Source organism: Gymnogyps californianus, chromosome 7 (genome assembly GCF_018139145.2).
Source record: "Gymnogyps californianus isolate 813 chromosome 7, ASM1813914v2, whole genome shotgun sequence".
Lineage (NCBI taxonomy): Eukaryota > Metazoa > Chordata > Aves > Accipitriformes > Cathartidae > Gymnogyps > Gymnogyps californianus.
The window spans coordinates 25,941,191-25,959,109 of NC_059477.1; the positions used below are offsets into that span (position 1 = coordinate 25,941,191).

Genomic DNA, 17,919 nt, shown 5'->3' on the forward strand with positions numbered 1-17,919 from the left:
AAAAAAGATTAAATTCAATCTAAGTGTACAGAAAAATAGTCTTAACTATACTCATACAGTAATGAGCTCTAAATTAGGTATCACTACTTGAGACAGAGTTCAGAGTACAGTAAGATTTCTGAAGACATCATCTCAGTGCTGAGCAGCAGTCAAAAACTGAACACAGTTCAGTTCCTTCAGTTTTAAAGGAACACAGAACTAAACATAAAACCAGAATTACATCTCTATACATATCTGTAGCACAACCGCATCTTAAATACTATCTGCAGGTTTGATCCCCCATTTCGAAAATGATAGATGAGAACTAAAAGATCTACGGTGAAAGGAGACACGGATGATCAAGAGCCAGAAACACATTACAGATGGGGCAACTGAAGCAGCCTGGGACATCAGCTTGGAAAGGGAGATGGGGAAGAATAGCAGAGATCTGCTGAAGAAAATAATCTGTTTTGTATGCTTTCCCTAAGTACTTGCTGATAACCACGGCCCCCACTATTTTCCTTTGCTTTAGATGGATCTCTGAATTGACCTGGCCATTCCTGCATGAACTCCCTAGAACTTGAAGCCCTACTCCCTTCCACTCTGTGTCAGGCCCAATTCTTCCATCTGATTATTCTAACACACACAGAACACGGGCATAAAGAAATTCCCCAGTCCCTCAAAACCGGAGTGCAACTGTAACGTGTTCCTGCCCACCTATTTGACCTCTTCAGCAAGACCATCAGTGCTGAGCAGTACCCAGGGCAGGTACACAAAAATGTTGTTAAGGGGGTGCTGCACTACACAGAGGATTCTTCCATAGCCTGCAGCTGCCACTTTCTCTGCATGCCGTCTTCCAGACCCACCTCTCCTTTCCCCATGTACAGAGCTATAAACCCTTTGTTCAGATACTAGACATGTTTTGACTCTAGTCCTGGCACTACATTGCTGGTCTTTCTAATTCTTACCTCTCCTATTACCTATACTGAAGGTTAGTTGTAAAAGTGTGTCTGTCACTCCAACCTTTGAACTCCTTGAACAGCACCCATCAGCATCTGAATCGAGACTCTTTATCCTTCCTTTGCCTCTAGCCGGTTTCATTACCTCATCACTTTGCACAGACTTTTCCCTCCAGCTCAGAATGCCTGAAGTGTCTTTTCTCATACAGCATTTCTGTCATCCTCAGCCTCCTTCTCTCAACTCCCCTTTCTGTTTCCCATGAAATCACCATATGGCCTTCAAGAAAAAGTTATATATCAAGTACCTGAAATATCCGTGCTCTAACTGGCTTACACTTGCTTCACATGCTGGACTGGAAAGGGGACAGAGCCATATCCCAGAAAATGAAATTACCTTTCTGCTCCCCACTCACACCAGCTAGCAGAGCATAAAAGATGTGGTAATTCCTCTCTCCAGGGTTCTGGTGTACCACTCTATTCTGAAACAAAGAATACAGGAGTAGCCAGTAGAAAGAGATCACACTTGCGGTTGCTTCCAGTTTAGTGATGGTATTGTCTAAGTAAGCTCTATATCAAGATCTTGTTATGTGTGGCTGTGCAACTGAGCACGTACAGACTTCTCTGAACTCACTTAGAGAGTTCGTGCATGGACAAACTGAACCTTGTCAGTTCTGGCCCTGCTCCTCAGTGAGTTCCTGAGTCCAAGGTAAACTACATCAGAGCAGAGATATTTGCGTGTGGAGTTGTACACCCATATTCCTCTCTATGGAACTGAGTTTCCAGGTCCTTGTTCTCTCTCCCTTTCCCCTTGGTAAACAGCTTTCTCTTGGAGTCTCGCTGTAATATACAGAGTTTACCAAAGAGAGGAAAACAGGCTCTGATAGATATAGAACAAACATTGTTCCTCCACCATCCTCTTCCTCAGTTGGGACAGCTGCAGTACTGACACCTAAAAAGCTAATGTCTATGTGGTGTGACGGACGCAGCATGATCCAGGAGGAGATCTGGCACTGCCCCACCATACTATGAGGAGTGGGCTCATCCAGCAGTCAGTAAGGGTGATACCCACCTTTTCCAGTAAATCTGAACAGCATGTTAAGGAGAAAACATTCAAATGACATATGCACAGATCTCCTGACAACTGGCAAAGAATCTTCGAGACACATTGGGATGAACCCTGTAACAAGCAACAAATCATTAAATAACTGACACTTTGGAAAGTGGACCAAGAGCGGTCCCAAACATCATCTCGGATCCTCCTCTCTACTCCTTGTCCAAGCAGGTATTATGTGCCAAAGAGATATTTAAAAGGGCAGGGTCAGATAGAGCATAGGACCTGCACAATGGTGAGGTAACCTAACAAAGGATGAGCCACTTTAGGGACACCTAGAAAGATTAGAGAGGCCACTCTAATTGGAAAGTCTGTATTGCACACAGCAAGTCTTGCATCAGTTCTCATTGCTTCTGCAAGAGATTGCTATCTTTAATCTACCGACAGCACAAAGAGCAGAGGCTAAACAATCCAAGCCTGTTATTTACAACAGTAGTAAATTCATCTGGCTGCTACTCCAGTGGAAATTGGTGTGGTTTGCAGTCATCAGCAGCTTTGAACACCAACATCAAGAAATGTAGCCAGGGCAGCTTTAGCTGCCTCAGGTAGACAAAAGATATGTCAAAGCCTTTGGGAGAGGGGTACATGGGCATCCAGGGAAGAAAGTGGTCATGGCACAACATAATTCAACTATATCTAATCTTCCCTGTCCTTGTTGTCACTGCAACAGGCTCCGCAGGGAAGTGGTCACAGCACCAAGCCTGTGAGAGTTCAAGGAGTGTCTGGACAACGCTCTTAGTCATATGGTTTAGTTTTAGGTAGTCCTGCGAGGAGCAGGGAGTTAGACTTGATGATCCTTACGGGTCCCTTCTAACTTGAGATATTCTATGATTAGGGTTCCAAGGTCCACTGGAGATGGGCAGCCCAAAACAGGGAGTCATAATTGGCCCTCTAAATTCCTGTTCTCCTCTGCATCCAAATATTGTGCAGAATGTATTGATTCTTAGCTTGGTCTCACTTTTCTAAATCATGAATTCATTGGCAGAGCTAACACAAGGGAACAATCTTCTGGGAAAAACAGGATGCAATCAACATGAGGATCTTCCTAGGCAGCAAATTCTAGGGATTTAAGGATCAAGTGTTGTGATTGCCCAAGTGAAAAGTCAAACTATGTCCCTACCTAATGTAGTACCTAGACAAAAGGTTTCCAGAGTTAGGTGCTGCAGAGCCACAAAACAAACACTTCTTCCCTCTTTAGGTTGCAAATTTGCCCGCAGTTATAAACTGGCTTTGAGAAACTGTGATGAGGGATTTCCTGACCCACTCTGAGCTCCTCCTCATCTTCACTCACTCCATCCATTTCTGGTCCACTGAAGAAAAGGATACAATCAGTTACTCGGCCTCCCTGGATGTGTCCATGTTGAGAGAAGTGCAGCTGGATGAACTTGCCAAAGCGGCTGGAGTTGTTGTTATAAACTGTCTTGGCATTTCCAAAGGCCTCCAGAATGGGGCTGCAGAAACAAGGCAATGAAGATATGATTGGTGATGGGATACCATTAAAACAAAGCGTGTGCCCAGCCTTTTGCCATTTGCACAGCGTGCACTGCCATGTGAGATTAATTTGTTACAGCGCCAGACTGGACAAGCAGGAAGAGCTCAAGGGCAAGGAAGGATGGCAAGAGCAATTTAACACGCTGCTAGGTAAATTTTAAACCTTTGGGATTGGAATTAATTAAATCAGTCCCAAATAAGTATGGGCAGCTGGTGTTCACGCTGTCGAGGGCATTCCCCACCAATGTGGCTTCAGGAAATGAAAGGTGGCAAGACCCAGGCAGGTTGTGTGCTTAACACAGCAGCATCCCATGAAATGGGCTTGTATTTTTTTCAGGATTTTCAGAAGCATCAGACATATAGGGCAAACGCTCTGTAGCTTTAAATTACATACTTCTTTGTTTCTGCTTCTGCCTTTGAAAGAGAAGACAGTGTAAGCCATCTCTTAAAATTACAGGCAAACATTTTCAAACTAGCAAACAAACATAGTACTAAACTGATTTGTTTGGTACTGAAATTTGATACTGGAACACACAAGCCCTTGTTACTTAAATCTTGCTTAGGCTGACACAAGCCACATGGTTTCCAAGTAGAGGGACTATACACACACTATAGATTTGAAAACTTCATTCTAAGAGAGCCACATCATCCACTTCAGGAAAAAAAAGTTGCAAAAAATCTATCACCAAATTTCCAACGGGTGATGAATTGAAGAACTTTGTGTCCTGGTCACCTTCCTGTCTTCAGGATGTTCATACAACATGGAAAATGGTGAGTTAAAATGCAGCTAGGTTCTTGCTCCACAGAACAGTACAAGGGAAAAGCCTAAACCGTTCAAACTGACACGCTGAATCCAGGATTAAAATATTCATTTTTGCAATTTAGCCAATTCTAAAACAATCTGAAGGCCTGACAAGCAAGAAGTCACGGAGGTGCTACAAGAACAGCCTGTACGTGGTCATGTTTAATTTTAAAACACACATAGTTTTTAACAAAAATTATTGCTGCTATTACCCTGAGAAATACTGGCTTTTCAAACATCAGCATTGATCTACTGTGCGGTTCCACTGGAGACAGGGGCAGATACAGGATTATTCACAAGTTAATAATTATAACATGACAAATAATCACAACTACAGATACCGCTGGAGCTTGCTGAAAGCTTCAGGCCTTGCAAGTATTAGCTGAGAGCTGTGGTTGTGGGAAAGGCCCAACAATCTTCAGGAAACTTCGGCAGTATTTTCCTAATTTATCTCTTGAAAATACACTTTGAAGAAACAAAAGCATAGAAATGAAATTGCTCTGTTATAATACATTACAACCATAGAAATCCGAGTCATAGAAATCTGTGTGCACAGATCAGGAGGTAAGTTCCTTGCCCTGGAGAATTTGAACTCCGAGACCCACGCCTCTGAAACAAGTATGTAAATAAGGACATTGCACGGGAATGTCCCACTGAGCACACAAACGCCATGAATCAACAAAAATTAATGGGGACAACCAGAGAAAGGGAGGACAGGGTTATGTTATATGACGACCACAGTTGCAGTGAGAGTGCAGTAACCAGCCAGCCAATCTTTATGGCTCTAAATCATGTTAAGTTAGATAAGCAAAGCACAAGGAAGTATCTTTATAGTTTAGTTCAGCAATGGGCTCACGCACATGAGTGCAGAAGTCTTTCAGGTACGGGGTAGGAAATAGGCACATGGGTGTCTGAGGCTGGCGGCAGCTGCAAGGCAGAGGGGTGGGTGAGCTGATACAGCCAGGAATGAGGGCAGGTGCCTGGGCCAAGCAAACTGCCCACGCCAGCAGGCACATCACAACGTGGCATTTGATGCAGCAGTGGACTGTGTGAGGCGGAGGCAGAGCGGCGCATCAGGAAGGTGATGCTGGCTGCTCGGCTGGACGTGGGCAGGGTGTGTTGCAGGACTTGAAACGATGGGAACCAGTTTCAGCAGGGCAGCAGAAAGCAAAGCCTGGATTTTAGAAATATTGCAACATATGCAGCTCCAGGATTCAGATGCATAGCTGAAGACAAAACAGAAGATTCGAAGATTAGAGGGATGAATAACAGGAAAGGTGGCTATGCTGTCAGCAGTGGCACCCAACATGGAGAAGGGAACTTCAGAGTGAAGCAAGCAAGAAAAAAAGCTGAGAGGAAAGCTAGCAGAATTTTTAATGGACTGATGGATATTTTCAAGAAGGAAAACAGACCAAATCAACAGTGTCAAGGGAGTTTTCAGAGCCTGATTTCTGAGAAATACACCAAGCATGAATGTTACAACACACAAGCAAATGATAGAAAGCTGACGTAATGCTTTGTTTATAATGCTGTCTGAAATGGAGAAAGAATCCAGCATTGTTCCTGGGTATATGCTGGGGTGTAAGGATGAAAATCCACCAGAAGCTAACCCACGGAGGGCCACTGGCAGAGCAAGTGAAGCTGAACTGCAAACATATGAGGTAGACTCGTCAGGAGTGGCAGCAGCTTCTGGCTCTGGGATAGGTCTTCAGCTTCTCTTCTTCAGGGAAAAGGTGACAAATCACATTCTCTTGCACTCGCATTGCAATAGCTCACGTAGCACTAGAGATGTACGCAAAATGGGTCGCGAGCTCTTACTCTACTTCACCTCACAGCTGTGGGATCTTGCAGACTCAGGAATCACCTACCTACCATCATAAGCTTTCTGGATCACAGTCAAGTTACCTCTTAACTGCTAAGTGGGCTTGAGCCTTCTAAGCTGCTTGCCTTAAAGCAGATTTTGCAGATCTTGAGTCATGACTGTATGCACTTAAGAGCTTTTTGCAGTTTGCCAACGTCCCTGGTAAAATCTGCACACCTGCAAAGGATAAATCATCCAAAAACGCTCTCTCAAGCACCAGGTCCAAAGGCAGCAACCCTTCTGCTCAATGCTGCTCTGCTTATAAGGATCCTAAAGACTGCAATGCTCTTGCAGCTGCCATGTTAGACACTGCATGTCTGCTTAGGCTATTTTCACCGCAGTTACTAGTAACTTTTTTGCATCACCATCTTACATTCCTTCTCTCTACTCTCTGGGCCCTGAAATATGCCACTTGCATGAGAGTCACATTTACACAGATGGTTCAAAGGATTCCAGCTTATTACACAACTAGATCCTGTTGCAGACATCTGATTTACTCCTCTGGAGGTTTCTGCAACTATCACAGGCTCAAACCGGGACCAACCTGCAGCCTCGCCCTTGACCAGTACTGAACTGCAAGACCCTCAGCAGGGTCTCCAGTCACAGGCAAGACAGTCTTGTGTTGGGAAATTTTTGTTTAATTTAATTTATTAAATAGAATTCAGGTGTCAAGAAAAAGGAGGACATGAACAATAAAAGACACTTAAGTAAACATCTTTCCTCCCTCTTCCCAAGGCTTACCTGAAAGTCAAACACCTACTGTCCTCCTTTTCTTAGCCTCAGCTTCCATTTTTACCTCAGGTTACCACCAGTCCCTCGCAATTCCCCCCACAAGGCAGTGGGCAGCACAGGAGGCTGGGGTCACACACATAACTGTTTCTTTCTGTCGCTCTTTGCTTCCTCGTTTTCTCTGCTGCTCTTTGCCTCTTACTGGTTTTCCTCAGCTGCACTTTGCTTCTTCAGGTTTTCCTGACACTTTTTTCCTTGGTGTCCCTGTTCCAGCATGGGTCACCATGGGCCACAGTCCCTCAGGGGTGTCGTGTCCCTGCCCTGGCGTGGGCCATGGTCCCTCAGGGCTGTCCCTGCCCTGGCATGGGTCATGCAGTCCCTCAGAGGTGTCAGGACCTCCTTTGGCATGAAGGATCCCCCACAGAGTGCGTCTCCATCCCCTCATGGCTGCCGGTTTCTTTCCCAAACACATTTGATCTGGGTGCCATGCACTTCCCTGCCTGTCTGATGCCTTGGCAAGGTTTTGCCAGCTGGTGGTTATTCCCCGGTGCCAGCTCCAGCCGAGACCAGCTCTGACCAGCCCAGGGCCTCCTCCCACGCAGGCCCTGCTGCAGCCCCCAGCAAACCTCCTTGCTCGTGCCCCTTACAGCTCCCATGGAAGTTTCTCCGTGAAATCACGTGCCTGGACAGCAAGAGAGCTGCAAGGCAGCCCACAGGACCTCTGAGGGCAAGACATACCGGTGGCCTGAAACAAATGGAGGCTGGGGGAGAGTGGGGGCTAAAGGAGGAGACCAGGAGTCAGAGCGTGATGGAGACTCACTGCAAGCACAGCCACAAGCGAGAGCTGTGGGAGACAGGGATGACCTTGTCCAGCCACTGCCACGAGACGTACAGCTGGAAAGTGGGACAGCACAGTGATGTGCAGGTGAGCTCAAGGGTGCAGCCGGGCAGGCATGGGGTATGAGTTACTGAAGGAAGGAGAAATCCCAGCCTTGGCTAGAACATTAATTCTCCAGCTCCTACGCGCACCCCGCACTGCTATTGGAAACAAGCCTAATTCATCCATGGGCAGCTGGGAGAGCAGCCAGTGTGAGGTGTCCTGGCGAGACGGCAACCTCCGCATTTCCCTGACATGACACCATTCAGCTGCATGATCCTCACTGCCCGGGGTTGGCTCCATCCACGGCCCAGCTGCCCAGAAGGCAGTGCCCCTGCCAAAGGCAGGCTGCCCCAGCACACTGGCATCTGCAGAGATGGGGCCCTGCGTGCCCATGAGGGTGACCGTACCTGCTTTCCAGGATGGCTTCTTCCACACGAGTGCTCTTCTCAGACGCAGGGGCCCCGAGGGAGGTCTGGCTCATGGCTGACAGAAATTTCAGCAGCAACTTGGTGCTCTCAGTCTTTCCAGCTCCACTTTCTCCACTGTTAAGAAAAAACATACATTTCATTCACAAATCTGGGACAGACAGAGCTAATGACCATCCCACCCACGGCAGAGAAGTGCTCTCCAGGAATAAACATGTGGCATCTCCACTGTGGCAAGCAGGGATCAGGCAAAGGGTAGGGAGGATGGTGTGGATATTTAGGCAGATGTCATTGCAAACGGAGCAGCGGGAGCAAGGCGTGTAATGCAGTCAGAGAGTAGCTGGTTCTCCCATTTCTAACCTTATCAGAACACACTGGCTGTCATGACGCTTCCACAAGCAGCAGTAGCACTCGTTAGCGGTGGCGAAGATATGGGGAGGCAGCTCACCCAGGCGGTGCTGTCTGTACAGGTCTATGGCATCCACACTGTACAGACCAGGGATGGGTTTGTAGGGATTTACTGATGCCAAGATGGAACCAATGTTTGTCTAGGGGGAGAAAACAAAACACAGCAAGGAAATAAAGCTCCTGGAAAAAAAAAATCATGACAAACTCGGACCCTGAAACAACTCATGGTGAAGGGAGAAAGCCTAAATAAGGAAGGTGGGCTTCAGCAGAGAGCTCCCCAATTTGGCAAAGAATGTCAAACCTCAGGGAAGGGGCTGCATGACTGGGTACGGATGGGGCAGTTTGAATTTCACTGCTTTACAATAAAATGTTCTTCGTCTGATGTCTTTGCTAAATTAAGCTTACACAATTTAAAAACATGAAGCCATCTTCATACCCAGCTACCTTGCACTGTGTTTGAAGCTGAAAAGCTGAGCCAGGACTGAAGGAGTGTCAGGAGACACCTTCAATGCCCCTATCCACAGTCTTAAGTGGAGGGGGCTTGGCAGGGTTCAAGCACCTCCTGAAAAAAGAGGTGGGACACAGAGACACACACACACGCACACACGTGTGCAAAGAGCCACTAAAGCGTATTGTTTTTCTTCTGCTGAAAAATGCTGTTTGGAGCAGCTTAGATCATTTGGTAAGCCAAATCAAAATTGACAGCTGAAGATGAAGCTCAGGATTTCAACTCAAAACATTTCTACATTTTCTAATATTTTTATTTTGAAAATATTTTGAAAATCTCACAGTTCAAGAAAAGAGTTAGTAAGGTTTAAAATAAAATACCCAAAGCCTAATATTGGATTTCAAACGTATTCTTTTGTGAAGTCAGAAGGGAATTAATTTTGGTTTTTAGGGCATGACTTTTTTGGTTCAGCCAACCAGCTCAAATCCAGTTATTCTCAGAGCTGCGGTTCAGAGAAGTGGTACCACCTCTCTCCTAACAATGGCTTTGTAATATGGTCAACATCCAGCTTAAATCATGCTGCTGGTGTGGTGGCCTCCTTCACAGGGACATCTTGGGCTGCTCTACTCCAGGAATACCCATTCTCAGCAGGGGTGACAGAGGAGACACTTAGACTGCTGCAGTAGGTGCCAAGCTTTGTGGCCAGGGACAACTTCTAGTATTATTTCCAAACTATGAACTACGAGTCACCACATACATGTACAAGGATTTGCACGCAACCATTGGAGAAGCTGTAAATAAAACACTTGGCGACAAGAAGGATGCATGCTTTCTCCCTGCCAAATGAAATCTGGGGCCATACTGCAATGCCAAGCTCTGAAGCCAGAAGCCAGACTGATAAGATGTTGTAGTCACCAAAATATTTAAGACTTATTTATTAAAGCAGCAGTCAGAGATCATCAGGGAGAAAAAAACATCACCTAGGCCTAAATGCATTATCAGTATGAACAGGCTAGCATGGAACAAGTCCTGAGGACCCTCTGACATGGACCTTTGTGGGCAAAAATATAATTCATTGGTGAGGAAAGCAATAAGCAAGCAGATGATCTTTGGCAAGACAGGTGGGAGGAAATAGGAAAGCACTGAGAGAGAAAACATGGATTGGGAAAAAGCACGGTACAAACAGTTGAGCAACAGACATTGTCCAGAGACTACAAGACAGAGATGTCCATCCTAACACTTCTCCCAGACCTTCACAGCATTTTTTCCTCTCAGATGTTTCATTTTGCATTTCCCACTCTAGTTTCAGCTCTCCCAAGGAACAGAGCTCCTGCCGCAGTCCTTTCCAGAACTTCTTCCGCTACGGCCATCTCTTTCAAAGGTGTTTCTAGGAAATTTTTCCATCTCCCAGTTGCAGTCTCCTCATCACCTGCAGTCCCTTACAGACAATTTCTATCCACAATTTTTAACAGCAGTAGCATTTGTGCATCAACCATGTACATACCAGCCACTCTATTAGCAAGGCGTGATTGTCCCCAGAGAATTCTGTAGAGCAGGACAAGCCACGCATGGCATGTCTACTTCTCAAGACAATAGATCCTACTTGGGTGGTTAGGCATGGCAGAGCTAGGGACAGCACGAAATGTGGCAGTACAGCCCCTGGCTCATTTACACATCACTCACATTATGTTGGGTCTACTTTTATTAAGGGATACAAGAATTGCAGGAATGAAGGGGGAAGATACACTCCTAAAAGCTACAGGCTGTTGCTGTGCTCACATAATTTCCTTAAACAGTTTGGTAGAGCTTGAATAGTATTTCTTTGGAAAACAAAAGGTATTGTTGAGATTGTCAGTATTCCTGTAGCAAATTAATTATGGGTACCACAGCAGTCTAGATATACTGCTAGCTACACTCCCTGACCAGAAAGAATCCCCTTTAGGAGCTCATGGTGGGATACTCCAGGCATACAGCTCAGAAGTGCACTGCCCTTTTTCACAGCAGTTGTCCACTTCACATTCTCAGTTTTCCATCCTCTCATTAATTATTTTTATTATTATTTTTTATTATTTTTAATACTAGTTACCAGTATTCCAGGTTACCCATTCCTTCAGGTGAATTTGTTTTCCAGAAAATGATGATATTTCTCACCTGTTTCTGATCTCTCTGATTTCCTTCCACATATTTTTGGCCCTGAATGATAGGCGTAACTCCTCTCAGTACAGCTTCATCTGCAACCTTAGCCTACTATGTTCTGTGGAGACCATTGAGGATGATATTAAATGAACTCAAGCCCTGTAACATTCATGGTATTCAAAGATCACTGCAAGTCATTAGGTGGCACTACAGCTGACATTCTCAACTTCTGCTTAACTGAAAACTATATGCAGCTGGGCTACAGCAAAAACTAATAGTTAGTGATAAGGTAACTGCAATATTAACGTCTGCGCTGCAGAAATGCAAAACAGCACTTGTATGGTTTGGTGTTCTCCAGGTCAGACATTGCACAAACATATACCCAGATACAGTCCCACTCAAGGAGGGGCTTACAATCCTTCACTGAGGGGTTCTTCCCAGTGCTGAGCATGTTACAGAAGTCAGGCCCCGTCATAAATCTCAAAAAAAATCAGATCTGAAGTGCACAGCTGACATTCATGCACTATGCACAGGCAAAAAATGACATCAAGTTTAAACTTTAACACCTTTACACACAGATGGAGAAGGCACAGAACTAACACTAAATAGGAGAAGGAAGGACATACCAGAGCTAGAGGAAAGGCTTAAGGAGATACAGCTGCTGTGACACTGTCACAGTGCTGGTGGTGTGGCATTTCTGGTGCAAGACACAGACTGAAAAGGGAGAGAATCCTGCCTCACATTTCAAAGCGTGAGGGAAGAGGAAATGGGAGGAATATACCCAAATGGGCAAAGAGCCGCACAAACACATAGCATGTGTCAAACACAGGTCAGGAAGAGCAGCAAGGACAAGGGCCATCAAAAGAGTGTGTGCACATGGGTACTGCCACAGGGTCACAAGGCTGTGTTGATAGACAACAGGCAAGGGGGTCTACAGCAACAAAAAGGAGAATTTGCAGTCTCCTCTGCATGCCGGTGCAGGAGATGGTCCAGAAACAGGGTCACTTTATTGATCATTTCCTGGAATACAGGTGCATATGGTTTGGTTGCCTTGGTAACCGTTGCTATGCAACACAGATAGAGATTTACAGTTTTCCTGTCATAATCTGAAAAACTCTGGGTGCACACAGCGTGGACAAGCAAGGTAAGAGTAAAGCAAGGTAAGGCAGTCTTTGTAACATATCCTCCTTGTCCTCTCCAAGTGTCAGCAGAGCACGCTGCCATCCCAGCACTCCAGGGATGCCTCGTCCCAGGTGTGCTTTCCCTCACAAGTCCCCTTCCTGACGCTTGCCTCCTTCCTGAGGGCCCAAGAGGGAAATCAGGAGATGCTGTGAGTATTCATCTGTGCAAGGAGAGCAGAGCAACTCAAAAAAGGCACAACTGCACGTAAAAACAGAAGAATTAGGCAACAGGTTTGCTTTCCTAGTTTTGTCGAGCAGTAGCTTCATCTGGATCCGGAGGGATACTCAACAACCACCTATGTACACTGCACTTTCCAGTCTGCTTGGCCAGATAAACCTCTGAACAGCAATAATGGGGAATCTGGGGAACGTGAATGCCAGCTTGTAAAACGCAGATGTTCATGGAGGATACAGAGCTGCACAATTACCACGAAGCCTAGAGGTGAATGTTCATGTTTTGGAAGTTCTATAGATGCAAAGAGGCTCCTCTGGTAGGGGTAGGATCTCACAGGGCTGATGGAACTGGCAAGGCAGAAAAATCCTCCATTTCTATCCACATGAAACAACGCTCAGGAAACAATGCTAAAATCAGTATTTCACATGCAAAGTGGCAGTCCCGAAGCTAAATAAGAATCATTAGCCAGAAGGGATGCAGCCGAGCTTGAGCACTTACATAGATGTTACCCTGTTGGTAGCGCTGGTGCAGGTTAAGCAGGATGGCAGCTTCATGCAAATCTCCCAGCATGGACATGTCTTCTACCCCATCAACGCTGGTCTGGTGCATTGGCAAGACCTTTTCTCTGGAAAGGGAGGCCTTGGGGTACTGGAATACCTGGAAGAATGGAGAGAAGGACAAATAAGCTCATGACACTTGGGCACATAGTCTGATTTCCTACCAGAAACATGCCCCTTTTCACAGCTTTATACTTCAGCACTGGAAAAGGAAATTAATAAGGCACAGATCTGCTCCCTGTTTTTATAGTAATTTTTCTGTTCCTACCTATTAGAACTGTCTGGCCAGAAACCATACAGCACACTCCCTTCTTCTGCTACAGAGTCAATCTCTCACCTTCACTACTGACAGGGAGAGATCAATGCAAGGCTACTTGATTTTTACCGAAAGCCCCGTAGCAGGAGCAGGGCACCAGCCTCCAGCTGCACGAGGTTGGACAGGTATTACACACTGCACTCACGACTGTAAATAATGATGGCAGCTGCTCCCAAGAGACCAGGAACAGTCTTTCACAAAAACACAGGTGGGATCATGTCTCTGACTGTGGGGAGGCTGAGGCAAAGCTTATTCACATTCCAGGTTTGGCCCTGCACTCTCCATAGGAGCAGCCAGAGAGTGTCTGGCAGAGGTTGTCACGTCAAGAGCAAAGGAAAGCAAAGCAGATGAGAAGCCAAATAAAGTAGTGACATCCTGTGTGCATGCTGGCATGTATGTATATGATGCAGCTTTCAAAGTGTTTGTACAGTGACAGCTATTAACTTCTATCACTGCTCTGGGAAGTACCCACTTCTCTCTCTGTGCAGTGGCACTCTTCTTGCCGCAATTGCTGCATCCTTCTTCCTGCTAGAGCTTCTTCCTCCTCAGTAACCCACTCTTCAGCTATCAGGTCATCTTCTTCACCCCCTTTCAACACAGCTGAGATTATGTGACTGTTCCCCTTCACCATAGCCACGTCCCAGCCCTCCTTTCCTCCTCCTCAAGCACGATGCTGGCATTTCACAAAAGTTATTTCAGTTGCTTCCCACTCTTGGATTCAACCATGTGCCATCTCCCACCCAGCATCCCAAGCTGCGCTAGATGGTAAGACCCAAGATAGACAGATGGGAGACTTCATACAGGCAGCCTGGAGAAGCAAACTGGCCCGCAGTAACCCTTCCAAAGAAACTTGGGCTTTTCCTTCCCTTCTGGGGCTCCGGTCTCTACCTCATTTCCATCCCTGCTTGTCAGCCCTCCCAGGTGCCAGCAAGAAACTGACAGACCCCACAGAGAACGAACCATGATCTATAGCGTTGATCTAACTGGTTTCTCCTGCCTGCTTTCTTGGAGTCCTCGGGCTGCTGTAACTGCTAGGGAGAGGCCAGCCACGCAGCTGCAGGCTGAAGACAGAATGAGGTCACCCTACCCCCTCCAGCGAGCCACCCTTGCGAGTCCCTTGCAGGGCGCTCACTGCTGCAGCGCGTTGCAGGTGCCCAGCGAGCACCCCTTCTCAGCTCTGAGCCCGCAACCTTGCCAGTGTGGGGAACGAATAACCCGGCACAGGATCCCTTTACGAGACCCCCACGATGCTTGCAAAACCCTGCACAATCGAAACAGCAGCTCTGTTCCTGAAGGGAGCTCGGGAAGAGAAGCAGGCTCATTTCCCCAGATGTGTTTGCCCCAGGTCTGCCCAGTCACACCGAATGCAACAAGAGCTCGGTCTCTGCCACTGGGAGACTGCCCCACAGCCCAATTTTCTCGCCAGCAGGAGGCTTTCAGAAATACATAGTTCACGTTCATGAACAGCGTAGAACAAAGCCCACTCCAGCACACAGGCTCTCTGCAGGCCTCTCTGGTCTTCTCCACACCACTTCTTCACCTGGCTATCAGAGAGGTATGACTCTGCCAGCAGCAGGACCCCCACTTCTGCAAGCATGGCCCAAAAAAACCCACATCAATTCTTTTTTTTTCTTCTTCAGAGCAGAGGCCTTGGGCACTTCCACAAGAGAACTGAGGGAGCAGGAACGGAGAATGGGACAACTAAATTCAGGGGAGAGTACAAGCTGCAGATGCACAACATGAACTGGACTCTGTCAGGAGCAAAACCACTATACCACTTTCAAACCATGAGGCAGCCAACCGCCCTGGCTCTCTCTTCTCTGCTGACTTGGACAAATTTTGGAAGGGGACAGGTCCAAAACAGTATGACGTGACCTTTCCTTACATCTGCCTGGCACTTACTCATTTACCACTGCATTGTCAGCACTTGTGGCCATTTGGGCCAGAAGAGAAACATTAAGAAAACATCTAGGGAAAAAGCTGAGTGGACAAGTGTCCCAAAAGATACCAGGTGGTCGGCAGCACCTGTGCCAAGAGGCTCCTGTGCATGAAAAATAACTGTGTGATGGGTCAGAGCTTGTTTACTTGCTCTTGTAGACAACACAGGAGAAAATGGGACCCTGAAGAGCAACAGGGGCCCTAAATACTCAAGTAAATGATTAGTAGGGATTAGATGATCACCTGTTAAACCTGTCTTGAGCCACCTGATTGGGGTTATTCAGTCATCCCTCTCAAAAAAAATCTGGTCCAAGATCCTCAAAGGGTTAAGCAGGTGCTCCAGCAGGAGTGCAGCAAAGGTGGATTAGGAGCATTGGCTCTCGCACCCTCTGGACAGAAACACTGCATAGGTGAAATATACTCCCTGGAGTAGCAGTCTGATGCCACACTGACACCCTAGCCGAGGCCAAGATGTCACCTGTCTGTCCCTGAGGCTGGGGAGGTTCACCAAATACCCTTGCCCATCATTACACCTCTAGCAGCTCACCCTTCCTCAGGGAGAGGCTGGGGCCTCCAGCCCCACTGCGATTTGGGAGGTGAGGTCTCTGTGCCTCTGGAAGGCACTTGTGGCATGCCGGAGAGGTTTCAGGCCTTCTCTGACACTGGGAGAGAGTTGACTTTTAATCTGTCCTCTGCCCCACAGGGTAGAGACAAGTTTCCGGTCTCTGTATCACCAACAGGCTGCAGGGATCATCCCGGGTCCTGGAGGCAGACATGTGGTGGTTTTTTGTTCCCAAGATCGTGTCAAAGGGGCTTTCCCCGAGGAGCTCTGATGTTTGAGACACAAAGATGACCCAGACATGATGACCCTCTGCCCTTAGAGTTTGCAAGGTGCTGCACTGATCCAGGCCAGCCAGGCACTTTCCCACCTCCAGCCACCCCAGTAAAGAGGCTCTTGTTACCCCACTGCTCACTTCTGGACCCCTCCAGCAATCTGCCAGGAGAGCAGTTTGGAGGAACATCCTCCCCATCATCCTGTTCCACGTAAAGAAAGCCAGGCTGGCTTCAGCAGCTTGCACTACTGAGCTGAATATGATGGCTGATTTTGCCTGAAGCAAGTGAGAACACAGACAAACTGACCTCTCAGCAGAGCTGCCTCTGGAATATTCCTTTTCCAACAAGTTAATACTTAAACAGAAAGTTATAGGTGTTAATAAGCAGATCTTTATTATTTGGGAAGAAAAACCATCAGCTTTCAGTCTAACTACAAACAAGCCATCAAATACCACACAGGCACCTCACAACACAGCCAAAGATTTCTATTTTCTCCCCAGCGATAAACTGATTTTGTCTCAGATTTAGCCCACGGTCAGAACAAAATGACCAGGACTCTCTCCAAGCCCCTGCAATGGTCAGGAATAAAGCAAAACCTGGCCAGCAGACAAGCCAAGATGAGGACTGCCAACCCTGCTCACCAGGCTGAGCAAGGGAGAAATGATTCCTTCTCAACCTCAAATCCATCCATTAGTGCAACCCTGAGCACGTGAGCAAAGCTCCCACCCAGCATCTAAGTTATGTTTATCCATAAAGTATTTGGCTGGTCTGTCTGGACTGTGGTTTCCAATCTTGTGTTTCATAAGTGTCGGCTCCTCCTTTCCTCCCAGGAAGTCACATTTCTGATGGATTTGTTGCTTGAGGTGTTTTTAAGGAAGTGAAAACAAATGGCAAAATCTCTGAAGCATGACTGGACTTCTTACCTCACAGCTGCAAGAGCTGCAGGGATGCTGGGCCATAGCAAACGTGAGGACACTAGATTTAGGGATCCTAAAATCAGAGGGATCAACTGGCCCATCCAACCCAAAGTAAAGTGAAGATGTTTTCATCTGAGTTTTCACCTGGGGTAGGACAGCCAGTCCCCCCTATAGTTATGAAGCAATGAAGGTGGCAGGCGAGGGAAGCACACAGGACAGCTATTGTTGAGGGTACTGAATAAAGAAAGCCCTTTAATGATCACCATGTGCTTTTTCTGCATAAGCCATACAGCACATGCTCCTTCAGCCTAGCGGTTTCTTCTTTCATGGAGAAAAAAAATCCAGCTTTTTTTAGACCTGTGACTCCACCCAGCATTATCCTGTGCACATTTTCTAGCATGGACACAGGCTGGTGGTGGGTGCACCCACTCAGCTGGCTCTATGGTGGGATTTCTGGTGTCCTTTCAGAGGTGCCAGGTGGGTTTGGAGGATTTTCCAAGGCCATAGCAGCATATCAGAAGAGACAGGAGCAAGTCTGGGAGAGTCACAGAAGTACTCACCATTTGTTGACCCTCCGCAGGCTGCTGCATTACCTGTGATGAATGCCCCTGTGATCTCTTAAAATGAGTTAGTGACTATCCAGCACTCCTAAAACGAGGCAACTCCTCAAGAAAGGATTTGAGAGACTAGAGTAACCAGATGGAAAACCTATGTGTCTGCTAGGTGAGTTTCTGTCTCTGAGAAACAAATCAGGCTCTCTAAAAAGGAATGA

The 17,919-nt window shown here is 46.8% G+C and overlaps 1 protein-coding gene across 1 annotated transcript in view; it reads right to left on the reverse strand.

The window, feature by feature from the left end:
• Positions 1-17,919, reverse strand: part of LOC127018389 (unconventional myosin-X-like) — an 88,835-nt gene that overhangs the window by 64,291 nt on the left and 6,625 nt on the right. The window contains exons 3-8 of the mRNA XM_050899979.1: positions 13,084-13,242; positions 8,598-8,785; positions 8,220-8,354; positions 3,376-3,500; positions 2,008-2,021; positions 1,333-1,417 (exon numbers count right to left, since the gene is read on the reverse strand). Coding sequence (XP_050755936.1) covers positions 1,333-1,417; positions 2,008-2,021; positions 3,376-3,500; positions 8,220-8,354; positions 8,598-8,785; positions 13,084-13,242 — 706 coding nt within the window. The remainder of the gene's footprint in view (positions 1-1,332; positions 1,418-2,007; positions 2,022-3,375; positions 3,501-8,219; positions 8,355-8,597; positions 8,786-13,083; positions 13,243-17,919) is intronic.